The sequence below is a fragment of the Cryptomeria japonica genome, chromosome 3 (genome assembly GCF_030272615.1).
Source record: "Cryptomeria japonica chromosome 3, Sugi_1.0, whole genome shotgun sequence".
NCBI classification, from domain to species: Eukaryota; Viridiplantae; Streptophyta; class Pinopsida; order Cupressales; family Cupressaceae; genus Cryptomeria; species Cryptomeria japonica.
Genome location: NC_081407.1, coordinates 735,285,250 through 735,312,802, shown reverse-complemented (window position 1 = coordinate 735,312,802; position 27,553 = coordinate 735,285,250). Strand labels below are relative to the sequence as shown.

Sequence of the window (27,553 nt, the reverse complement as noted above, 5' to 3'; positions counted from 1 at the left end):
TCGCCCTTCCGAAGAACCACCGTTTTGTCTTTGAAAATCTCTTTTAGTTGTGATAAATCCTCCCTAGATGGTCCAAGATTATCCATCTCTTTCCAGGACCAGCAACACACTCCATCCCATTCACTTATCTTCAAATAGTCTCTCACATGAACTCCCATCTATGCATAAGAAAATCCTTTGTGACCTCTAGATTCACACAATTAACAATACTTACATAACCACACCATGAATCCTCCCAAAAGCAAGCTGTCCTTCCATCATGAATATCCCAAGTAAGAGAATCTGAAATCAGAGGTTGACATTCTTGCATAAACTTCCAGCTTCGAGAACCTTGTGGGAGGTTGGAGGTAATTAGTATACTTGAAGCTTCATTATCCTCCAAATATTTGTGTTGAAGAATTTTAACCCATTTAAGACGAGGTTCCTTAAACATCCACCAAACTAATTTAGCTCCTAAAGCCCTGTTTTGGAGATTTTGTTTTGTCAATTCCACACCACTAACTCCTTTGCTTTGCATACTTTATCCCAAACTATCAAAGCTATTTTATTAGTATCTGCATTCCGTTGCCAATTTTTTCTTTTCTCATTTGCTGAGTCATCTTTTGGTTAGCTCTTGCTGATAAAGAGAGGCAAGACATTAAATAAATTGGAATAGCTGCGATTATTGCCTTCAACATAATGATTCTCCCTGCCCAAGACAGCCACTTACCTCTCCAAGATGTTGTTCTTTCTGAAAGTTTTTCACAAAGAGGATCCCATAGCTTGCTATTTCTGATTCCTTTATCCAAAGGGATACCAAGATATGTACAAGGAAGTTGTCCTTTCTTGAAACCTAGCATTCTTATGATCTCTTGTTCCTTTCTTGAAAGATAAGAATTCCTGATTTATTTGCTCCCACTTCTTGCCCAGAGGTCTTTGGATATAAGATTAAAATCTCTGTAAAAATCCTAGCTTCTTGCTGCTTTGCTGTTCCAAACAACAAAGTATCATTTGCAAACTGTTGATGAGAGATTGGGGGTAGATTGCTGGTGATTGTGATCCCTTCAAGATTACCCCTTGATAAGGTTTTGCTAATTGATCTGCGCAAGGCCACTGTCATAATTATGAAAAGGAAAGGGGATAAAGGATCCCCTTTTCTAGTTCCTCTTGATGCCTCAATGAAATCTTTTGGAGAGCCATTCAATAATATTGAATATCTTGGCTTAGCAATCCGCTTGAAAATCTAGTTCAACCAAATTCTAGAAAAACCAAAAGTCTCCATCACTTTCAACAAAATTCACCAATCTACTAGATTATAAGCCTTCCTTATATCTAGTTTAATCAACATCCTTGGACGTCTAGTTTTTTGAAGAGAGTGCATAACCTGTTGGGCAATGATTACCCCATCCAATGCTTGGTACAAATTGTAGTGTCATAAATTGTCACTGGGCCAATTTACACGTCATGTTTGTGCCTCTACTTTAGCATGCCCTATTCTCATCACCTATCTAGCTCCGTTTTGTACCCACTCTCCAACTTTGATGCCATGTGCATTCATTGATGGATTCCCTAGTGAGATACCCCTTGGTGAGATACCTCTTTCCCTTGAGGCTTATTTTGGCCCCTTTTGGAGAAGGACAATGGCGGCCTAGCGCCATGGTCCCTCTCAATGGGGCCCAAATTTGAATTAGGGCAGCAGTCATATCTGTCTAGCAAGAATTTATCTTCGTGGCTCTGCATGATTGTTGGAGGTCGGCCTAATCGGTAATTCAGCTAGACACCCCTATATAAAGACATTTGATCAACCTAATTTCATCTATCCAATCTAAGCAATCAATTCCTAGCACTTTTGCATCCGTGAAGCATTCATTATCAAGCATTATCAGAGATCTTCAAGGCTGCATATTCATCATTCAACCATTGTGGAGCAAAATTACATCATTCATATGCAAGCATGTGTGTGTGATTAGGGTTTTGTCATGTCCATGCCATTTGATACATGCGATTACATTCAAAGAACAAAGCATCATCATCAACAATTGCAGATTTGAGGTATATCTTTCCATTATTTATTTCAGTATTTGCATTTATTCATTCAAGGTTAATTCCTAAACCGGGGTTTGACTTAGGAAAACCCTTATTCCCAACAATCCCCTTTTCATTGTGTGTAGGAACATGTACAAAGCTGCGTTTTGGAGGAACGATAGGATTCATAGAGACGGACAGGTTTCCCTTTGGGCAATGAAAAGTTAGGAGGACCAAGGCGACCACCACCACAGTCCTGACAATTCAGACCGAATTTCGTTGAGCAGATCCGAATCATATTACTTTGACTAGATCTAGGTTTGTGGCTCTGTGCGATGACTGTAGCTCACTGTTTATGCCTGATCTCTTCAATTTACCCTATTTTCAGCATTTTCACAATTCAACTTAGAAAGAGGGAATACAATCCTACCCCAAGTGGAACGTAGTTAGTATTTTAGAGCTTCTTCCTTGGAAGCATCAAGCCTAGATCTATTAGGTCCCTCCCTCTTTCAATGTAATGGTTATTTAAGCAAAATTAGTGGTTTTGCTATCATAATTGGTGAAACCCTAATTTTTCACCATTACACAAATCTAGTTTGTTCATCTAAAATAATGCTTGACAAGATACTTTTGAGTCAATTTGCTATTGCTTTTGTCATGATTTTGTAAAAGGTATTGCAGAGTGAAATTGCTCTATAATCATCTAGAGAGATCGCTTGCTCTTTCTTTGGAATAAGAACCAAGAAAATGTGGCTAAGTTCTCTAAGACTCTTACCTGAAGCCCTAGAATCTTCAATAGCTTCCAAAATTTCCTTGCCCACTATGCCCCAATATTTATAAAAGAAGGCAGTTGGAAATCCATCCGGACTAGGAGTTTTGTCTAGATGAAGTTGAAAGATTGCTGTTCTAATTTCCTCTTCTGTAAAGCAAACATTGAACCTTTTATTTTGTTCTTCCAAAATCAGCTTTAGAATGTTCTCCAATATCTTTCTTTGAGCCATCAAATCAAAACCCTCCCAATTATTAAGCAACTCCTTGAAGTAATTTATTGTTGATGTCTTGGTAACATCCAAGTTGTCCACTATAGTACGATCCCCCAATCTGAGTTTTGAAATCCTATTTACAAATCTACGAGCCTTTGTACTATTGTGAAAGAATTTAGAGTTCTTGTCTCCATCCTTGATCCAAACCTCTCTAGATTTTTGCCTCCATATGATTTCATCCCTTGCTAAGATCTCCTCATACTCTCCCATCAATTTTTTTCCAAAAGGAATCTATCTCGATCCATGCCACTAGATAGAACTAACGTATTCAAATCCTACATCTTTTCTTCCAAGGTCTGCTTTCTTCCAAGGTCTTCTTAGTTTCAAAGATGTTCTTGAAATGGAGCCTATTCTACTCCTTCAATTGTTGCTTAATTGCTTTCAACTTGGTTGCAATCCCAAACATTTGTGACCCATTCACATGTACTTCCTTACACTATTTGTCAATCAGATAAAAAAAATCTGCATGCTGAAACCACATGTTTTCAAATTGTCCCTAATTATGTTCAATTGGATTGGGCAATGTTCTAACTTGGACCAAGGGAGAATTTCACTCACCAAGCCAAAAGGAATAACCCCTAAATCACCATTCCAAAAGAACCTATCTAATTACTTTGGAATATTGCTGAACCCTATTTGCCGATTTGTCCATGTGAAAGACCCATTTTCGAAAGGGATTTTCATCAAATGATTCCTTTCCACCCATGCTTCAAAATCTGCCTGGGATTGTAATTTCTTGTGCATCCCACCCCTCTTGTTGCTCTTGTCATTCTCGTGAAGGATTGCATTGAACTTTCCTCTAAGGATATGGAAGTCAAGAGGTCTAGAATTCAGAACTTGTTCTATTTCAAGTCATGTTTATCTTTTGTTGTACAAGCAACTGACCAGTAAACATTAGTCAAAAAAATTGAAAGGTTGGAGGTTAGACTTCTCCTCTTGCAATATAACCAATTCCTCCTTTTTGCTATCTTCTCCACTAGCACCGCTTGATGTCTCCACAAAGTAGCTAAACCACTAGAAGCACCTTCCGCTTACACTCATTCTCCTTGCCATAATTTTATTCTCTTTTTGAAAAAATATCCTTTAGCATTGATCTTAGTTTCTTGAAAGATGATGATGTCTGCATCTATGTTACCCCAAGTTTCTGAGACAAGGGGACGGGGGGACATGGAAACGGGTTCCTGAGACGGAATTTTTTTGCCATTTTAGGGGATGAAGGAGACAACAAAGGGGACGGCTATATTAAAAAAAGGGAAAATTTAAAATATATAGGGAAATTTTAAATTTCAAATATATTCATATGATAACATTGATAAATGAGTTGAAATTCATAAATTCATATACATGATGTAACTCAATAGTTAATACTATGTATAAGAATGAAAACACTTCATTCTTCATAGTATTCTAATTGGAAGAATCAATAATATCTAGTCTTGTCAATTATAGAAAACAAATGTCACATAAACACACATCAAAAGATCAGATAAATGAAACATAAATTTACGTGGTAAATGATGCCAACCCACCCTGTCCAAGAAAGCCCTAGTTGCAATTATTAATGTTTTTTGGATTTGAGGTTATTTGATGGTGCGAAGTATATGGCTAGGTGATTTAGTTCAAAGCTATATGAGGATAGAACTCTATTATATAAACTTCAATAAACTCAAGGCCTGTGACTTATTACCTAACGCATGTAATAATGAATATCATGTATTTGTAATTAAAGTGCAAAACTTGGGTATAAAGAAGGATATCAAGGCATCCTTTTGATGGGAAACTAACATTAGTAATTCCAATAATGTGGCATTTATATCGTATTTTAGTTCTAAAACAAAATATTAATATTCATAAATTCATAAATCATGTTGAAAAGTGGGAGGACGGCTGATCGTCCTCAGGATGGTCGGCTGTCCCTCCACGTTTCTGGTGCCATCTCCGCTCTTCGGATACGTTTCTGCCAATTATTTGCAAATTGGAAACATCAAGGAAATGTTTCTCGACGTCCACCCGTCCTAGGACAAGTACCCATCCTCGAAATAGGTTTGTTTCATCCAGAAATGTGTCCCCGAGAATGCTTGGTCTGCATCAATTCTCTCCATCTGGTGCTTGACCAAGCAGTGTTTGTTAGGGGCGTTTAAGTCCATAACATTCCAAGATATGAGCCTCATGGCTCCTTGGGAAGGGGGGTGCCCTTCCCTGACCTCAACATTCTCGTGATTTTCCATTTGACCTTTGGCATCACCGTCAATACTTCTCTTTTCCTGATTGGTTTTTCTCCGTGTCCTTTTTCTCTACAATCAGGAGACAGTTTGGTGGAATTCTTTTGATTGATACCCAACTTTTCTACTTTCTTTTCACTGGCATTTGTTTCTTCTGCTTTATTTTTGAGAGTGGAAATCTTCTTTGCTTCAGTCCCCTTCTCCAAAAAACTTTGGTCATGCTCCTCTTCATCTAGATCAAAAGCTAAATCATCCTTATCAGACTCTTGACACTGATACATATTGATCCCAAACAGCTCTTTAATAGATTCTTTGTTCTCTCTAGCTTTCTCTATGACTGGAATGCTCAAATCACCAACCTTGAAATTTGGTTGAGGACACACAAAAAAATCTCTGTATACCAGTTCCTGATTTTTCTTCCCTGAACCAGTTCTTGGATTCTCCTTAACTACTATATCCTTACCTTTCACCCTGGAACTAGAACAACCTGAAATTCCTAAGGGATGAAGGGTCTGAGGAGTTGGAAGATTCACACCAGCCTAGGCTTCTTCCACTGGTGAGTCCTGCAGCAATGTCATACCATCCTCTTCCTACCAGGCTCATGTCTGCCAAAGAGATCGTTACAACTCAGAAAAACTTGATCTGATTGCCGTTTCTCTGAAAAAACCATTGCACTCTTTAGAGGGGATTTAACCACATCTGTGGATGCTGCATTTTGGGAGCTACTATCCGCCAAACCTCTTTCGTTTTTGTCCTCCAATAATGGGCTTTTGCCTTTTTGAACAAAATTTTCTTTTGGTGTGAGAACCTTTCTCCTATTCTTGAAGGGTTTCAATTTCCACTTTTTGCTTCCATGAACCTGATTCAGAAATAATCTCCAGCTCCTCCCAGCAGCCCCCATCCGGATCAAGTCTTTAGTATGCATCTATGCACTCATCAAAGCCATTTGCTTCCATGTTTGGCTCGTCTTCCTGTGGCGGCTCAACTCTAGGTAAGAATGTGGGCTATAAGATTTTGGGTGGTGATCCAAGTGGAGTTCTATTGTTATGTTCTGACCTTGAATGATTTGAATTACTATCTTCTCCTCCATTAGTTTGTGCAGGCTTGAGGGAATTGATTTTATTATTCATATTCTGAAGCTTTTGAAGGAGCATTTGTGTTGTTGTTCACGTCTTTTCATATAATCCTTATATTTATTATCTTGTTTTTCCTCTCAATTGGCCATCTCTTTTCCTCTAATTTGGTTGCTACCCTCTTGTAATGCTGCTCTTGTTTATCTTGCTACTACATAAACTGGATTTAAACCCGTAGATTGGCAGGACTGGTGCTCCGATACTATTTGTAATGCCCCTTTTTAAATTTTCCTTATTTTCTTTTAAATAGCAAAATCTTACTCTCAGTTATAGAAGTTTGCACAATTAGAGTAAATATGAAATCCATATGATTCAAAAATTATTTTTAATAATGAATTCTGTTAATTCAGAAAGTGGTTTTGAATGATCAAGTTGTCTATTTCCAGCAGCTGATTGATTAGTCACTCTTCTTCTGCAGCGATTTATTACTGCTTGATTTTTGACCTGAGAGGGTCATAATCTGCTGCTGATTGTAAAGGTGTTTTAATTTAAACTCAGATTTGGTCATTCCATGTGAGATCCCCCTTGGGAATTGTGGGTTCTCATTATCCAACCTTGGCATAGTCTAGGAGAGGAAGAGCATCATCAAGGGTTTTTCCATCCAACCATAGACCTTGCAGTCTCCCGCACATCTTCCAACTGGAAGTGGCCCTACCCTTCACGAGGTGTAGACTAAGGACTAGATCTAATTGCCACCTTGCCATCTGAGCCTAGTGTTTAGAACCTACACGTATCTAGTTGGGACACACTATAGGCAGCCCCTAACTAGTATGACCATCTGACTAGTAGGTATATCTGGTTCATGTGAATTGACGGTCGCATACTTAGAGCAGCGCCACCTTGGCCAAGGTTTCAATTTCAAGCACGTTAAACGCACTGTCAGTATTCACCACCCTTACTTGACTTGTACATACTGGAGTTCAACTAACTCACTGGATACATAACATTAGGATCAAGTGGCCCATGGGTTCTCTAACCATTTGGTTGCATAAACAGTCTCATGTCTATTGACATTAACAGTCTACAACGACTTTCATAGGTTTGTGACATGGACGTACCAGCCCATAGCTGTAACCTTTGACTCTTATCAAACTCAATTGTCCACATGGTGTCCTATTAACAATAAATTCAGTTTTCTTATTCTGCTGAACATGTATAGCTGATTAAGATCCAATAGGTAAAAATCGGTTCAGTTAAAATTCTGGTTACTAAACTTAAGCTTACACCTTTCAGGCTTGCATCTAATAACATTGAGATCAGGTCTTATGACCTTAGCATCTGTTGTTACCCAATTAACTCTAATTACCTTCATTACATGGTGATCCTATCTGTTATAAAGGAATTTGGTATCTATTTAATTCATAGCTTGACTACCATGCAACTTATATGCTCTCAATTTCAACATTCATTTCATGGAAGAGACTTTGTACATGCCGCTCTGCTATACCATGGATGAGGTATGCAGGTGGTATATGCAGATTGCTTTAAAGATATTGCAATTTCTCTATTAATTCAATCTGGTTTTCCTTGCTATCATGAAAGCAAACTCGATAATAAATGAATAAAAAATTTCTCTGTATAATTCAAGTGCAATCTAATAGTTACATGCACAATGATACTCAATTGTATGAATTTGTATTGAAACATTATTGATTCAGAAATAATCATTAGCTAAGAAGATGGTTCATGCTTGTATAATGGTGATGCTGTTAATGAAGTGCTCCTTCAAAGGAATCAAACAACCCTACTCCCTCGCGAACACCACAGATTGCAATGAAGTGATTCTATGATGAAAGGACTGTGATAATGATATTTCCTCCTCCGAGATTTTGGACTGAATGCTACGATTTAATGTAGACAAAGAGCTGTTATTTCCGCTACAGAGTAATAGCTTATTGATTGAGAGTCAGAGTCGAGAGTGAAAGAAAGAGTAATAATGTTTTCCCCAAGAAAAAGGTGAGCAAGAACAAGAAGTCCTTTTTTGAAAGAGAGACCCCCAATATAACACGATGGAGCAGAAAACGCCATAAAGAAAGGTGTCTAGAAATGATGAAGCATGCAAAGAACAGCTCGAGGTGGCGGAGGTAAAAATAATGCCCTGCACCTCTCATACAATTAATATGCAAGGCTTTGGTTTAGCCGATTCATGATTCCTTAAATGCATTATATATATATATATATATATTCCACACACACACACACACACACACACACACACACACAGAGATATATATATATAATCCACATATATATCCATGGTATATATATGCATGATATATATATACCATATATATACATATATACACACATACACACATATAGTATGGGACATGTTTATATACCACATATATATATATATATATACAGATACCATGCATTGTATATATATAAACATATACCATATATATATGTACATATATACACATACACACACACATATGGATCGACCTTCCCCTAACTACTGATACCCTTCTTTAGAGATCCTCAAGGTGTTTATATATCAGCTCCAAACACTAGAAATGATTCGCGTTAGCCTCATTTGGACCCTAGGTGCAATTGTCATCGTAACGTGTGTGTCGGCCCCGGATGTTTGAAGGTCCAAAATCAGATTTGGTTTGGTGTGGACCCATTTGGATGTCATCTAGCCCCCTATCCATCGTGTGACATGCTGTGTGGGCTTTACAAGGTTTGCAAAAGTTCTGCATGCCTCCCTCTTTAGGTCCAATCGTTGGTTTTCTGGGATGCTCCTGCATTAAACCCCTGCGGTTATTTGAAATGTATGTTGCAGGTCCCGGATGTGATCCAATCGCTCAAGTTCAGCCTTTGAGATCCATGTGGCATCTTCTACCGGATTGCCCTTCCACTTGGCCAAAAATCCCTTATACTAATTTATTTAAAATGCAATATATTAATTCTATATCAATCAGGGAAACTTAAATGTCATCATAGATATTGATTATTCAATATTAAAACAATACAATTAGTAATGGGGTCTTCATTAAGGCCCATATTATCATCATTTTTAACTTCAATCATTGTAAAGTTGTGATTTAAGTAAATTTAATAGTTTTGTCACTTTGATATTACCCATTTCTAAAGATAATTACATCGAGAGGCATTCTATAGTAACAAGGCATAGAGCATCATGTCGTGACCTGGCATATAAAAACCAAAACACGATGAATATATATTTAAAGTAAATAAAAACTATAAGAGAACTCTAAAGTAAATAAAAATAGTTCTTCAAATAAAAAAGGAAGCAATGTATATAAAATAAAATAACTCTTTAAGTAAATAAAATAACAATACATTAACTCTTAAATAAATAAAATAAAATAAAATAACTCTTAAATAAATAAAAATAAAATAATTGCTGCTTACATTCATCCTTTCATGTATCTCCTAAGATTCAAGAACTTTACCTGTATAATAAGTCCTTTATTGGCCATAAAGTAAACATGTCTGTCCTTTCTAATTGCAATTGTAGGTTCTGGTAAACACAGCCATGCCTTACATGACCTTCTTATAAACCAACTTTCTTTTCTTTTCTGCAATCTGCAGATTTTACTAGTTCTCTTTTATAGATTATTCTTTTTTCTAGAAGTCTCTTGAATATCAGCAATTTAAATTTTGTAATTTTTTATTAAGGTTAATCTCCAGTGGCTGGATTGAAAAATGTTTTTTCTGTTTGTTTTCATGTCCTTGATGATATGTTCATAACCTGGAATTTTATCAATGTTTTACTAGCAATATTTCATTTGGAATAGTTTGCAATGTTCTTTGATCTATTTCATCTTATTCAAATTGTTGAGCTATATCTGTTGCTGCACGATAACAACAATATATTTCTTCACAATGTTACATTGCAGACTATGCTCTACAAGCTTCAGAGCCTAGAAGTGATTTCCAGAATCATTAAGCATGAGCACATTTAGCTACTTGTAACTTGTTCTCTTGTGACCAATTACATACAGATTTGTTGCGACATTCCTGGAAGTCTCACAATTCTTTTCAGAAGCACTGGCTATCTAATGGAGATTTTTAGACCAAAGATAAAGCTTAAAGGTGCAAATAAAGCAGCAGATATTGACCAATCAGAAGGAACTCAAAACCAATTCAAGGGTCTTCCAATTGACAGTGACACCTATGCACATCATGGTGAAGGTTTTTTTCCAGTCATAACTGGAGGTCTCAAGCGAAAGAGGGCCCCTAGGGCTGGAGAAAGGAAAGCAAAGGATAAACAACCTTTCATGTTTAGCAAGGTTTCAACCATGCAGTCTGTTCCAACAGGTGAAGAAGATCTATTAGATGAAGATGACAATGCAGGCAAAGAGGGGGTTGAAGAAGGTGCTAGGATGAGTGATCAAAGGCAGGTTATTACAGGGAGAAATAGAGTCAATGTTGAACCAGTTGAAGTAAAAAGCATGGAACCATTTCAACAGAGACGAAGACATTTGAAAGTAAAGGTTAAAACATCAAAGTCTCAAGAAGGATCTTCTGTTCCTCCTGAAAAGTCAACAAGTAGTGACAATGAAATTTCACCAAAGTATATGAAGAAACACCAGAAGTCTGCTTCAGACAACCCAGAGAAGCTAGGCAATATAGTCTTGAAGCCTGCAAGGCCTCTTGATCAGCCAACCCCTCCTAGGCAAGGCAGGCCTCCAAATAATGAAATGAGAAGCAGCCCAATTCACGGTGAAATGGAGAAGTTGCACAGTAACTCAGAAAATCAGGAGAAAAATATGGTACCAATACATCAGAAACCTAGAATGCAATCTCTTGCTTTCGAGAAAGGTCCAGGCGATCAGTCTGAGTACAATGAAAAAGAATTGAAGGATGCTTTGACGGTTGGTTGGCTTACTCAATTCCTGGATAAATGAATTTTTTCTCATCTATAGGCAGGGTTGATTGACAGCTTGGAATACGAAGTTAACTTTTTACTGGTAAATGTGTTTAATCAGGTTGTTAAGAAAATCATGAAAATGGATGCGGCAGAACCCTTCAATACTCCAGTGAATCCTGTTGCTCTTGGAATCCCAGTGAGTATATAGTTTTATGAATCACAAAAAATACTTTCAGTAAGGAAATATGCAAATTGTTGAGTTTTTTATTCCACTTCACAAGAAGCTAAAAGATAAAGGAGTATTGTTTGTATAAATAAATAAATAATTCTGGTTAGCTCTGCATTATGGGAATTCTTCTCCTTTCTTCTAATGGTTTATTGGATCTCCCATGTAAAGTTTGTGTTTACAAAGTAACAAGGGCCTCTTTAGTGTGATTTTTATGTTGGATTTCATCTGAATTTAGATCTTTTGGTCATACTATCTTGTTTCTGTATGAGTCTATCATCTTTGTTAATGATTTTGAGGAACTTGTGTGAATCATTCATCCTTTATATATGTGTATTCTACCATTTTTCATTGTAATGTACTAAGCAAGCAACTTAGCAGTTTCTTTGTCTGAAGAATAAGAGGATTGTTATCTTTTATTTGACCAATTGCCATTAACTATCCTCTTATTCCTTACACAAAGAAACTGCAGAGTTTGCTTCTAACAGTAGTAAAATAGAAACTGGCAACCTTACAATGAAACATGGTAGAACTTTATATAGATATGCAGTTTGTTCTTCCTAATTATCTTCATTCTAATGCAACAAAGTGATAACAAAGGCTCAGAATCTTTCTGGCTCCAGGATTATTTTGATATCATAGACACACCGATGGACCTGGGCACAATATGCAGTGCATTGGAAAGAGGTGAGAAGTACAGGAACTCTAGGGAGGTTTTTAAGGACGTTCAGTTTATCTGGGAGAATTGCTATACATACAACAGAAAAGGGGATCCCATTTTGGATCTTATGAAAAGGGTGAAAAAGAATTTTGTTAAGTATTGGACTGCAGCTGGCTTATACTATGAGTCACCAAAGAGAACAGCTGGTGTGCCTCTTTCTTCCTTTTCTGACCTGATAATAAGTTTTATTTTCAATAACAGATGATAGTTACAGCATGTGCTTCAGTGACTTGTAATATGATAAAATATAGTTATCTGGTTTGAGTGTCCTGTTTTCATAGTTACCACTTGCTAGGGTGTCTGGATACAGGCACTGGTATACTGTTTTCTAAATATAAATATGTCAGAGTATATTTCTACAGTTCATGCTTTGTTTCCATATTTAACAAAAATGAATTTATATGCATAAGGAACCTTTTGAATAATAAGTATTTAATAGTGGTATATACAAGTCAGAAAATACTTTTATATCTGTTATATAGGTGTATGCGAACTGCATCAAAAAACCTATCCTGTCAGAGAGGAAAGTGGTTTCAAAACACTCTCAATAAATTTCTCTACAGTGGTCATTTGTGGGTATAGAGTAATGAGGAAGAACCTATGTTACCTGAGTTTCCAGGACGAGAAGACGGGATGTCAGGATGGTGATTTTTTTGCCAATTTTGGGGACTGCTGGGGGACAGCTATATAAAATATAGGGGAAATTAATGCTGGGTATGATTCCTTGCATTCCTTGGCCCCTTTGTTGCTGTTTGGTGGTGCTGGTGGTGTATGTTGCTGCTGGGTAATGTTGGGAGGTATTCTTTGATGTTTTTGGAAGGTGTTTGATGAATTTTGTAGCTGTTTTGACCTGCAAACATCGGACCTGTTCAATGTTGCAGACCTGCAACGACTTTCTTACACACTACCAAGTTCTGAGTGTTTGTGAAATTTATTAATTGGTTGCTGTTCGTTATTTCTAAGTGCTTTTGGAAGTGATTTAGACATGTTTGCCCCTCATATCAGTTAAAAATCCAGTGTTGCAGACCTATAATCGCTTTCATATGCATTACCAAGTTTTGGGTGATTGTTAAATTGAGTTGCACATTGAATGCTATGTAATCATAGTACAATAAGTAGTACCTGTATTGTCATTTCATGGTACTTGCCTTGATTGAAGCTGCACGTTGAATGAAGGCTGTGCACCAATAATATTGTGAGGCAAAGTTACCAAAACAGAATTGGATAGGGGTATGTACTATGGATACATGTGTGTGATACACCAATATGACATTTTTTTGGGGGGGTTGGGTACATTTTGGGTGCGTCCATATAAAAAGCATACATGTGTGTGTGTGTGTGTGTGTGTGTGTGTGTGTGTGTATGTATTTATTTGTAGCCTTAAAACAAAATTAAGTTCAGAATAAAATATATCATTCATATGCTAAAGAAAACCATTACAACTTCCAAATTTGAAACATAATATACTAATTTAAATTTAGTAATTCAATATCAAAAGGATCAAATTTGAATGTCATGATAAATAATCATTTTTCCATATTAAACTAATAAACTAATGCAATTAGTAATCACTAATCAATAACATACAGATCATCATCAATATTATAATCATCATATTAACATTAGATGATGCAAGGAGATTAGGAGAGCCTCATGGCACCCCACTGCCACTTGGACTAAAAAAGTATGTTGGCTACTCAACTCCTCAAAAACTGAAGATTGTGCTATAGAAGAAAGATCGAAGTCAGTTTGCTTTGGTTCTACTTCCCACAATATTGTTGCCCCTTCCTTGTACTCATTATCTTTTTGAGTAAGAAGGCACAAGTTGGAATGCACATATGCCAGCTCCTATGTTTTACTTGATGCCATTCAGTTGCGCTTCATTGAGTGGATGGATTATGTACTCCAATTCTATTTATATGAAGAAGAACTAGCAAGCTACTAAAGCAAAGGGAGCTCTTGTTAGAATTGTTAAATTAATAAATTGTAAATCAAACTTCAAAATTGAAAATAGTAATTTTTTAAATGAATTAAATCAAATTTAGAGAATGGGTAACAAGTTGCAATCTTGCGATAAATTTTTTAGTGCAAGAACTTTGAGGTGTGGCAATTTATGGCTGTTGAGGTACCACGAAGAGTGAGCATCCTTCCTACATATGTCATAGAGAGGGAAAACACTTTGACGAGTGGAGGCTGCAAAACCAACAAACTTGCTTGTAAGTGCATCTTCCATATCAAGATTAGGGAAGAGTTTAGTAAGTGCTTTTCTAAACCCTTTGCTGATTTTTGCATCAAGGTATGGTGGCATCGTTGTTGGCATAGCAAGGATCTCTTCATTGTAATATTTAGGAGTCAGCGCAAAGGCAAGAAGATGGAGTGTGGTGCTCATTTTGTTCCATTGCTCAATACAAATTGATTGCACCTCTTTGAAGAAAATTTCTTTAGGATCTTGCTCGATGGATTTCATCTTCTCTATCATTGAGTTGATGTCATTTAAACCTCTCCCAAGTATTGCTTAACAATGTCAAGCGAATCATACACATGACAGGCTCTGTAAAACTAAGAAAATATTCCACATTATCCGACCAAGTGTCATCTAGAATCATTTGCTTTACATTTGTTTCCCTCTTAGCGTTGGATTGCCTCCATATGGGCCATTATTCATTTATGACAATGCCAAAAAGTGCCTCTCACACCCTCGCAAATCATTTCAAGACAATTGTGTTGGATGCAAATCTAGTCTCACAAACTATTTGTAAATAAAAAATTAAAAAGTTAAAAACAAAGAACAATGTATACTTAAATTTGAAAAATTAAATAGCTAAAGAAAATGTAAAATTTAAAAGTTGCATTTTTTGAATTACCTTTAGTAGCACTAGTTGAGAGAATGATTTAGAAATGGCTTGCAATTTGTGGTGTTTTGTGATGAACATTTTGATCTCTTTGGCCTCAACATAGACTTGTTTGATCCAATTTGTTTCCCTACTTAACTTTTGTAGCATGAGGTTGAGCGAGTACAACACAAGGTTTCCAAAGTATATGTGAGAATCATGTCTCAAATCATACCAGCCACTCGACAATTCTTTGCATTGTTTGTTATGACTTGTGCAACACTTTGAGGACCCACTTCTTGAATGCACTATATAATGATGTCGACAAGTAATTGCGCATCGCTCACCTACGTTTCAAAATCCATGACTTTCAAAAGCATTGCGCCTTTAGGGTACACTGAAATCATGTTGTTTAACGACCTAATTTTTGCATACTTCTATCCATTGGAAATGATAGACACCCCTTTTTCTTTCCATGAGGCCATAATGGGAGCCATTGTAGTTTTCGTATGTTTGATCTCCTTTGACATTAAGGTGCTACACACCTTCTCATAACCTAGGTCTATGTATTCCATTAAAGCTACATTTACTTTTCTTATCACGTCTTCTCAATACAGTGGTCAAATAACATTGAAGGACAAACCAGTTGAATAGAGACATCTCGCAATGGTTTTGTCAACAATCTCTCTAACATCATTCTTAAACGCCCTCTCTAATGGTCCCTTTTCTCTCTTCACATTAATGGATTCTTCTTCATTCCTAACCAAAATTGGATGGCTTTCCACTAAAATATTAGGGACGACTCTTATGATTATGAGATGGAGAAGTAGGTGGTCTTCTGAACCCCTTCGTCTCCTCAAAGGATGCCCCATTCTATTGACAACTCTTACATCTCCTTCCTCTTGCTCTTTGATATGTTTTGCTATTATATAAGTTGACATAACTACACGAGGTTTTCTTGAACAGACTTGGATTCACAATCTAGGAATGACACACAAATGGGCTTTCATTTGACTGTACGAGTTTGTATATTGTTGATCATGCCTATTGCACATCCAAACATGTCTTGCCACTTGGAATCGGTTGTGCCGTTTCTACATGACTACACAAAGGTGGAGGTGAGTCAATTTTGAGGGAGGGTTTGCCATCAAAGCTAGAATTGGTTGCCATCCTAACAATGCAATGATAATCTTTGTGCATCAGGCTTGCAAAAAGAAGTTTAAAAAATAATGAAGCTAAAGCAATTTACAAATAGTGGACCCTGAAGTTTCATATTTTGTTTCATCCTATAATATAATTTTAATTTGTATTTTATTGTATAGTTCAATTATCCAATGTAATACATTATAAAATTGAACTAATTACTTGAAAAAAATAAAAATGATCTGTATAACTATAAGTAACTTAGTGTATTACAAATTTACAAGTGTAGGAAGGATATGCAAATAAAAATTTAACTGTTCATTTGATAGTAAATACATACAAATCAAAATAAATAATGAGCAATATTTATATATTTGATTAGTGCAAAATTGCAACTAAAAATTACATTGTGCATTCTTTAAAATTAATATCAAAATAAATAATGAACAATATTCATATATTTTTATTGCAACAAGCAAAAATTATATTGTGCATTATTTAATATTTATTAATTTTAGATTTATAGAAAAATTGAGTTATTTTACATTATTTATTTAACATATTAATATTTATATTTAATAGTATAGTATTTACCATTTAATCAAAAAATAAAGTATATAATATATTTATTTTATAGGTACCATTTTTAATTTTGAATATTACATTTTGAAATGAAAAATAAATTAAAATAATGAATATTGAAATGAAGGTTAAAATTAGAATCAAAAAGCCCTATATCAATGGTATTGTAGATCCACTTAGGACTATCAAGCTATGGTGGCAAACACTTGTTTGTAACTTAGTTTGTCCTATTCGCGTTTGTGTTTACACCAACAAAAATGAAAAACCCTTTGAACGAACTTTTGTCAATGTTTCACTACTAAGTAAAAGAATCAAATGTCATGTTTTAGGGTTTTCCATAGTTGAAAAGTCAATGAAAAATCAATTAGTGCTTGGAATTGTTTGGAAACACCACATCATTTACAGAATCATGAGGGTTTTGGCAAATTGGTTTGATGTGAAAAATGCCAAACCTTGGATGATTCCATAGATGTTTTCTTGTTGATTCCAATTCTGGGATGTTTGGTACCTCTATTGATTCAGTAACTTTTATGATGAATAAAGAAGATTTTTAATATAAATTGGCTTGAACTCTCTTTTGTGGATGGAAGGTGAACCTATGGGCAATTAGAAGAGTCTCTAGCTGATTCGTGGGGGTAATTTATGACAGCTGCAATTGCTTCTCTTGTCCTCTTGTTTTTGTCCTTTCTCCTCATGGCCAGAATTGAGAGCATTTATCACTTGCATCACTCTATCCTCCTCGTGATCATAAAACTTAACATCTTGGCCAGGGAATTGTGTGAGGTGGTACCTGAGGTGTATGCGTCTTCTCATAATAAACCCACAATAATTGGATGCCACACCTTTTATCATATTGTTTGTGCCATGCTTTTAGGAGAGGCCCTTACTACCTTGCATGGTACCTTGCCTCCTAGTGGATGACATTCTTGAACAGTTGCACTGCAATTGTATAGATTGAAAGAACACTAGTAGAGAATAGAAAAGAATAAAAAAGAACTGAAAAATGCCATAGAAATACCTGTCAAATTGCACTCTAATTGCCCAAAAATCCTTCCAATATGATGATAATCACTTTACAGTAGCTGAGAAAGAGGAAGAAAATGGGCTAAATTATTTCTGAGTTGAAAGAACGTGTGCCGATGAGGGAAAAACTGTTTAAAAATTCAATTAATCCTATACCTGTAAAATTCACAAAATCACCTTGAGAAATATACATATGATCCAGAAAACCAATTAAATATGCAAATTTAAACTACCATATAGAAAACACTTACAAAATGTTCCAGGTTAATCTTATGATTGCTATCAGAGGTATATGTGAAATTAGTCAAATAACATCCAATGTGAATGTCTGGCAGTTGAGGGTGAGATCTACCTTACAGATCTGCAGTAAAATATTTAAGTGCATCCCATAGTTAACTATGTATTATATTATACAAACACCATAGGATATTTCATATTTGGAGTTGGTTTATTTTGATGTCATGCTAAACTTTGGTTTTCCTCGTATATTACAATATTCTTAAATTTTGTCCGAAATTTAATATAAAGTGGTGTACCAAATCTACATCTAAGGTGGACAAAATTCTGGGCAAGGAGATGCTATTTTAAGTCATGAACATGATGGACTGGATGAGTCAGAGATGGAACATCAAGTTAGAGAGAATCCAGATGGAAACAAAGAGACACAAACAGGCAAGACGAATTTCATTACACCTGAACAGCTTTCTTTGAATGTTTCAGAATTGAAGGATGAACAAGGTATCTTGGAATATCTCCTCTGCAGTGTCTAATGAATATGTCTGTTATCAGGTTTTCTTAACATGAATGTTATGTTATATTTGTCAGCAGTTTCTCTTGCTTGTTGATAGCTTCCTTTTTTCAGTTTTAGTTGAGCAGGTAGCTGAAGAGAGCGGGAGAAGGGAAGAGAAGGTTTGCCAGAAAGCTGTTGAAGAAATTAAAGTTCAACATTATGTTCAAGAATCAAAGGCAGAAATGGATATTTTAGAGTCTACTCTGAAAGATCCTGTGATAAAAAACAAAGGGATGAAAGTTAAGATTAAAAAATCAATATTTGAATATGAAACTCAAGAGAACAATGGATCAATTATTGAGAAGGAAGATCCCACGTCAATTGGTATTTGTGGTTTCCTTTCCTATTTCTTTTCATATTGATATGCTTTCTTGCATTGATTTATATAGATTTGTTAATCTGTTCAATGTTATGGTACCTAGGAAGTTTGGGTAATGAAATTAATAGATATTGACCCCTGGAGCATTCCAGTTGTATGCCGAGTCTGTCAGAAGAACTATAGCTCTTTTGAAGGAAATCATCTAAGTGATTCAAGGGATCAGATTTGATGTTAATTTTAGAGTGAAGATATGAAGGCTCTTTTAAAATCAAATTGGTCTAAGGCTAGGAAAGATGCAAGATTGAAAATGGAGAAATCTTCTCAATCTGGATATTTCATCTATAAAGATGCCTTCTTTTGTTGCTTCAAGATTGTGACAATATTCATTCTGGAGACACATGGGAAAATTGAATTGAAATTTGTGTTGAAATATGCAGCAGTAGCGTTAACAATGGTTTTGAAGGCTTATTTTTGCATGTTAGGCCCTGTTTTATTGACATGCCCCTCCTAAGAATATTGGAGTTGTGAAAAATGAGATATTGTTGATTTATTTTTATTATAATTAAAAGTTCTTTTAATAAGATCAATAGTATGGTATGTCTTTTCAGGGACAGATGAAGAGAGTGGACCTAAAACTGTTGATTCTGCTAAGTCTCTGCAGGAGGAAACTCCGCTTCAGGATTTACATCCAAAAGCCAAGACACGACGGCGACATGGGTAAAATATTTCTTTTGTGTTGTTTTCTTTCAATGAAAGCTTTGTGTTTGTTCCAAAGGAGCTAACTTATTTGAGAGAGAATGAATTTCACTAGCTTGATCAACACCATGATAGCCAGCAGGATGATAATGACTTCCAAGCAAAGAACACTATAATAGTATCTTGGAATTACAAAATTGCAACTTCCATATAAAACGATAATCTTGAAAAATTGCTCAAATCATCTAGTAGTAATTTTGCTGGTCACTCATGTCCTTCTTTTTCGTTATTTCTCAAACATAAAGCATATGCCAAATTTGAATTTCAATGTCATTTAAAACAGGGGATGAAAAAAGAACATAGAAAATAATCCAGCTGCTAAATGTTCCATGAATAAGTGTGGAAACATGGATTGCTACTCTGACATTTATTAGCAGTGCTGAAATATGGCACTTAACATCTGCTGGACAGAGTCAAGTAATTGTTTGGAAAATCTGAATGAGCTCATATCTATCAAGTTAACAAACAAGAATAAATAAGGCTCAATTAGCTATTGGATGAGAGTGATGCATAAATTATCTCGTGGACAACGTTGAAAGGAGTAACATGTGATGTTGTAAGAAATGGATGTTGAAGGAAAAGATTCTAGTAGCAGATAAATTACAAAGTGACAGGACTCTTTTGTAACATAGATAATTCTTGTACCTACAAAGGACATGCCCAAGCTAGCACCAATTAACCATATGGAAATGAATGCAAGTTGCAGTATTATCTGTGGTCTGCTTCTGTTCTATCCAAGAAATTGGTTTCATTTCATGATCAAAGACAAAGTATATTACCGTTTTATCATCATCAATGTCATGATCCTTTTCTATCTGGTTTGGCCAGCATTATAAAATAATGAATATTTAAAAATAAAATAGCTAGGTTGGCCAGCATTATAAAATTATAAATTAATAAAAAATAAAATAGGTGGTTCAGCCAGCATTATAAATTAATGATATTTAAAAATAAAATAGCTTGGACGGCTAGCATTATAAATTAGTAAATTTTTAAAAATAAAATAGGTGGGTTGGCCAACATTATAAATTAATAAATAAAATAGCTGGGTTGGTTAGCATTATAAACTAATAAATATTTAAATATAAAAGATAAATTTCAAAATTTGAAACTTGGAACCCAAACTTGGGACTTGAGACGTAAGCTACAGCTAGGTATTTATTTAAACCTGGGTGCCATAAAAATATGAAGACTGGAAGTTTAGTAGGCAGCCATAAAATGAGAATCTAGATGACCTTGGTAAGAGTTCTTGTAGCACAACAAATAATATTGGAATTTCAATAGTTGGAGCTTCATGTCATATCAAGACAATCATGGCTAAGAGTGGTAACAACACAAGCATTGGCAATAAGAAGTGGACAACAAAAGAAATCAGGCTTTGGTGTGAAAACTTTGAACATGACAATAGTTCATTTAAGAGAGAAGATAGTGAGGAACCTCGGATTTTAGAGTCTAACGAGACATTAAATGTTAGTCCTAATAGATGTGGAGAAGAAGAATACTTTAGAAATCTATCACTGATGTGTGAAGACATTTTCACATCTGCAACTATTGTTGATATTAAAGAGATGGAAGAGAAATTAGATTTGCAAGAAAATGCAAATGATTGAATTTTTTGTTGAAAGAGATTCTTCAAATATGGCCACTGAAAAGAAATTTAAACAAAAAAATAAAGAGAAGAAACATGCTAAGACACAGAATCTTTGGAGAAACCTATGGAAAAATTTGAAGACTATCCAAAAAGTGAGGAGCAAAACACAATTTTTGTTGATGAAGATTTAGTAACGGAGCAACAGTTTGTGAAAAAGATGAAGATCAAGGAAAATAATCCACTTTTTGAAATGGATGCGAAAAGGTTTGTCCATTGAGAGAACCCACTTTATGAAATAAAGGCAAAGACATGTCTTGATTCATGTTCCACTTGGGATTATATCAGATTAGCACAACAGAAGATGAATAGTGAAATGGTTCTTCATAAAGAACGAGCCCCCAAAAAGTTAGAAGTTGTAGGGACAAAGCAATTAGTAGAGTGGGTATGACTTGGTAAACTTTGCAGGACAATATGAATCATCAAGCAAAATTGTTTGAAGACATGAAAGACAAAGTTGTTCAACAAGCCTTAGCAACATATAGGCAGTTAACGAAATCTGAATGGTTGGATCAGTGCATCACAATCCCTGTATAACAAGAAGGTATTTATACTGAAATTCATTATTTCTGCTGTTCACTAAGGTCAAAGCATTATATGTGCATCATTCTGAATTTCTGAGTTGTATACAGCAGTGCATAAAGTTTAAACTTTAAATATTCAGTCATATGGTATGATTGCAAACTGTTTGTCATAATGTCTCCTTGATTCTATGAAATTTGAGATAAATTATATGAAGGGGAAAAATGTTATGAACTCATTAAACAAATCAAATAGATGATAATATTCAGAACCATTCATATTCAAGTGTACTCCAAGCGTTTGACAAAGTAAAGAAATTTGGTCGCACATTGGGGTGGGACAATACATACACCTCCTAGCCCATGAGCTCTCCATCTCAAGGTGGCATACTTGGTGAAAGATAGGTTGGATCTCACCTTTCGTGAACTTGAAAGATTGACCGGCCTTCCTGGTTTGCATCCATTTCTATTTGATTCAAAATAGATTAACTATATGAACATATTTATCAAATAGACATATAATTAATTTACTTAAATTGGGAAACAATACTCCAATTGAACTAATGTACTTATTTACGACTATCCCTATATAATTTCAGCAAAGAATATTGCATTGATACACTCATATCATGTTTTCACATGTCAACTTACTAATCTTAGGCTGATAATATTTAATCAGATTTCTTCTCTTTATTGGCTATTTCGCGATTTCAAATCAAATGTCTTTTCCAGATCGGATTATTCATTCTGATCTCTTTCCTTTCATTCGATTAGTGTCTCTCTCAAGCAAATCTCCTTCCTTTTATACCTTAAATGGTTGAGGGTTATACCTCTTCACTTGGAAGGGATGCATCCATTCAAAGAGACTCGCAGCCCTTAAGAAGTCACCACTTCTCATTTAATTAATATTGCCGATTAGTATGCTGGCTGACTGTTGTGACATTTTCACACATCGCCCCATTGCAAATGGGGATCCCCACTTTTTCGCTTTCTAGGTTAGTTGTCTTAAGCTTAGTCGTTGGTAGTTTTAGTCTTTTCCTATTAGCCTTTTGCTCGAGGAAGTGTAGTTTCTTAGGTGGCCAAGGGGTGATCGGGTTCTCTCTCTCTTTAGGATGGGTTGAGTCAGTCAGATCTCAAAACTTTTGCAATGAACAATTTGTGATGATCATTCCATTTGATCATCATTGGCTTGCAAAATCAGAGATGAAGTGCTGAGTTAGAATATGGAGAATCGTCAAGGGAGAATGGAATGCTTGAAAGGAAGATTGGTTAAGGCCTAAACAATCATGAATTGGCTTAAAACAAGGCAATTGAAGGAGCGAAATTGAACATTTGATGTCACTTCCTTTGACCCCTTGAAAGCCCGATCAGGCTTAGGGTCATTGTCATTGCTCCCTTGAAAGTCTGACCAGCTCTCACTCACTTCCTTTGCCTTAAAAGCTCGATCAAGGTGATAGGATCTTTATACTCAGCAAGATGAACTTTGAGTTAGGAGATAGTGATGATTGGGATTAAGTCAAATCTTCCTGCAATTAATGGGAATGCCTTGAATCAGCTAATTGAGCTAGCAAAGCTGACATCTTATGAGCATTTCTTTTGCCCTCCTAAATCATCGACCTACCTCATGAGCATTTCCTTTGCCCTCCTAAATCTCCTTTCCACTCCTAAATCCCCGACCTACCTCATGAGCATTTCCTTTGTCCTCCTAAATTCCCGATCTACCTCATGAGCACTTCCTTTGCCTAATGAAAACCCCAAACTTCTTTGGAGACTTCCAGTGAACACTTAAATGCTCTTTCATGCTGTTAGGAAATGAATGATTTCGAAGATCAAGCACATCATGCAAGTGATCTAATGTTGAAGGGAGTGCAAAGGAGAAAGGGAGGAAGAGATAACTGTCAATGCCCTATGAAAACCCCAACCTGCCACTGTCAATGCACCTCTAAATCTCTGATCACTTTTGATGACTGTCATTGACCCCTTGAAGGCCCGAACTTCCTTTGTCTAGTCAAAAGCCCGCCCTTCCTTTGACCCCATAAAAGCCCAATCCTGCATAGAATCAGAAACAGTGAGAAATCAGACATATAAAAGTGAGATCTCAAACATAAATCAGACCTGAGACACAAAATCAGACTTTGAAATGTGAAATCAGAGGTCAAGTAAAGGGAATTCATCTCAGATTTTAAGATTGATATTGGTCTCTTCTTCATTTTGATCAAGATTCGTTTGCTTTTCAGGTTATGGACGCAAGGAAGAATGAACTTCATCACTTGAAGTGGATGAGGACATGCAAGGAATTAGCTCCAAGATGAAGGCTCATTAGCTCACATACAACATGAAGATCACATTGTTTGAGACTTCAGCATATGAAGGAGGGTCCAAGTTATTGCAACACTCCAAGTCTCAAAGCTTGTGCAAGGCAGCGGATAGGATGACTTCCATCACAAAGAAAGACACTTTTAAGCAAGTATAGGGCGTAGCATCAAAGGAATTCAACACATATACTTCGCTTTTTCAACATTGCACTTCAAGACAAGGAGGTATATGCGACGTGAGGATGTCAACTTGCTTCATGAAGAGAGAGATTTCATCACATAGAGGTGTTCCAAGTTCAAGGAGGCACAAGATTCACAAGAGCAAGCATGAGAGTGCACGTGCTAAAGGACAAAATCTTTCACAATCTTGAATTTCCTCCGGAAATCCAAGAATTATTGTCAGCACATCAGGGAGATAATTCCAGGGCGAAGGTGATCAAGTCAGGAAGATGATGCAATTTGGGAGTATCTCCCACCATCATCCCACTTTTCATTGCAGGCGCTTGGAAATGGTGAGTATCAAGAGGTATGCCTCAATCACCTACATTTGTGATGAGTTATAAGAAGCAGCTAGCTAAAGTGGCACTCAATCATCACTTATCCAATCACATCACTTCAAGATAAGGTGTCCGGGTTCAATGCACCTGACTCATCCAACAAGGTGGATAACTACCACATGGGGGCATAGAGTTCGATGTACCTTCCCTCACCATCTATTGGTGAATAATTTAATGGACATGTGTCCCACTCAATGTAATTTTGTCATTGGTCAAGCATTAAATGCTATGCAATGGGTGTAACAAATCCTAATTAGGGGTCGTATCTTGTAATCTTGGCCATTGATTGTCAATCAATTTGAGCCATTCATTGTAATGAGAGCACTATATAAGGCTCTACATCATTTGTAAAGGTTAATAGCTCAAGAATGGTGAATAGTTGATAGATGTTAGATAACAAGTAGGTACAACAGAGTAGGATGAGAAGACAAAGATTGTTTCCAAGACTTTGTTGTAAGCAACATATTAATTTCATTGAAGATATGGTGAACTTTTTGTGTTGATTCAGCACTTTGCATGGTCTCTACTTCTCATTTAATTTCATGTTGTTTAGATGAATGGAAGAACTTTGTGTATGATCAATGGTGAAATTCGTATATCCATACTACTAACACCTTGTTGATTGTAAAGTGTCTTGCGTAGTCAATTGGATCCATCTTAGCCAAGCTTAACTTCAATTGCTACTTTTTCATTGATATTCATCGTCTTGATGGTGTCTATGCCCGTGGTAATGATTGGAACATCAAACGCTTACCTGAGGAGATTGCACTAAACTTTGTGGAGTTGTTGCTAAGCAAAGTCTAGTTGAGTTTCACCAAAGATTGTCCATGGCTTTTACATTCTTAGGATTAGATTAACTTTCTCAATCCCTCATCCTTTTTCCTCTTTTTTTTCAATCAAGTTAATTTCCACGTTCCGGCGACATTCAAGCATTCAAAATTCTACGTAAGTCCACCTTGTGATTCCAACAATATCACATTAAACACATAGTCTATCCAAGAGCATGTCAAGATCTAACGTTTGAAACCTTGGAGTCGTCCCATTTATCACGCAGTTTAGCACTTGGGAGGATTTTGTTCAAGAGAGGATAGAATACTTAGTATTTTATTCTGTTTTTCATAGTGCATAAAAAACACAACATTGACCAGTATTTGTTAATTAATATTGCCGACTAGTATGCTGGCTGATCAGTATTGCTAATTAACATTGCCAACTAATATTTGCTATAAATAAATATTTATTGAGTTTATTCTTTCAAGCGATCTGCTTAGTATTTCATATGGGGACATGACACAGTTTGTGATTAGTTTTGGCAAGGACATGACATTGTGTGATAGTCCATGTTTTCATTTCAACATACCTCATAATATCTTTTCTACTTTCACTTGAGTTACCGGGTTCGCACCTCCTGTGCCTCGTGCCCAGACTAGGTTCGTGCGAGTTCGGGTCCTCAACTGGTTATGTATCAGGTGCGGCCCGTGTGTGCCCCATGGCCCTTAGGTTCTTTGTGGGTTGGTAGACCCACAGAGAAGATGGGGCCCTTGGGGCGCACTTGGGCCACACTTGGTGCATACCTAGGACTGTCGGCAAGTCACTTAAACGTGACTTAAAAAACATGTTTTTTTTGCCTTCAAAAAGAAAAACCCTAATCCGGACCCCTATAACATCATTATAACCTAAAATATGCTCATTTGCTCATTCATTCTCTTGTTTTCATTTTGACATTTTGAAGGTTAGGTGATTTTTTTGAAGGAGATCGTTCGTGGAGTGCTTGCACAAAGGAGATTCAAGCATCTAAGGTAAGCATTTAACTGTATTCTTTGGTCTTTTAAAGAATTTTTTCAAGTTTTTTTTTTCCTAATTTTTTTTTTAGAAAAAGATAAACACGTTCTACTATTTTTTATAATGTTTTTTCATACTTTCATTAGCTTTTACATTGTGTAATCTTGCATTTTTAAATTTATTTTTTTCTAATTTAAACATGTTTAATTTCTTATAAAACCAAAAAAAATCAAAATGGCAACAAGTTCGAGATCAGTGGGTGGGTTTACAAGACTTAAAACCAAAACTTTAAAGTTGATAGAGGGATCTCCTTTATAAAACTATACTACAATGCTTCAACAACTTCTAGGAGGTGGGGGAAATAAATGGAATTGTAATTTTTGTAAAACCAATTATAGGTGTTCGTATTATCGAGTGAGACGTCACTTTTGAGGCGCTGCTAGGAAAGTGATTAAAATGTGTGTAGGGCCAAATGAGCAAGGGTTGTCTGCAACACAAATAGTAGGATTTATTAGAGAACAAGAAGACGCTGATCAAGCTATAGCAAGAGAAAAACTAAGAGTTAATCCATTTGCAAGCAAAAAACCAATGACTATACCCAAAGATCATATACTACCAGAAAAGACCTCCCATCATTCTTTCTTGGAGATACCTTCTATGCAAGATGAAGTAGAAAATCCCAATCTTTATTGCAAAAGGGGCCCATTGGACAAGGCATTTAAAATGGAAGCAAGAGATATCATAGAGCAAAAAATTGCATGTTGCAAATATGCCAATGGTCTTCCTTTCAATTTGGTGAGATCACCATATTTGCAGGAGATGGTGGCGGCAATCAATAATGCACCTTCTGGTTTCACAAGTCTTGGGTATGAAAAGGTGTGCACCACCTTATTGGAAAGAGAGAAGAATTTTGTAGAGACATCACTCAAACCGATTAGAGATTCTTGGGTTGAATTGGGTGTTTCTATTGTTTCTAATGGATGGAAAGATTGTAAAAAATGTCCATTAATAAATGTTATTGCAGTGTCCCCCAAAGGGGCAATGTTATTGAGGGTAGTTGATTGTGAGGGTCAAAGATGCAGGGTTCATTTCCA

General features: G+C 36.0%; 1 protein-coding gene across 4 annotated transcripts in view; it reads left to right on the top strand.

Annotated features, from left to right (window-relative positions):
- The window catches only part of LOC131074915 (uncharacterized), a 168,793-nt gene that overhangs the window by 67,106 nt on the left and 74,134 nt on the right, over positions 1-27,553 (top strand). For 2 of the 4 annotated variants that reach the window (XM_058011652.2, XM_058011654.2), the window contains exons 2-7: positions 10,272-11,249; positions 11,364-11,441; positions 12,095-12,338; positions 18,324-18,509; positions 18,634-18,885; positions 19,489-19,597. In XM_058011652.2, coding sequence (XP_057867635.2) covers positions 10,434-11,249; positions 11,364-11,441; positions 12,095-12,338; positions 18,324-18,509; positions 18,634-18,885; positions 19,489-19,597 — 1,685 coding nt within the window. In that variant the 5' untranslated portion in view covers positions 10,272-10,433. The remainder of the gene's footprint in view (positions 1-10,271; positions 11,250-11,363; positions 11,442-12,094; positions 12,339-18,323; positions 18,510-18,633; positions 18,886-19,488; positions 19,598-27,553) is intronic. The other 2 variants (XM_058011655.2, XM_058011653.2) reach the window with 2 other exon arrangements.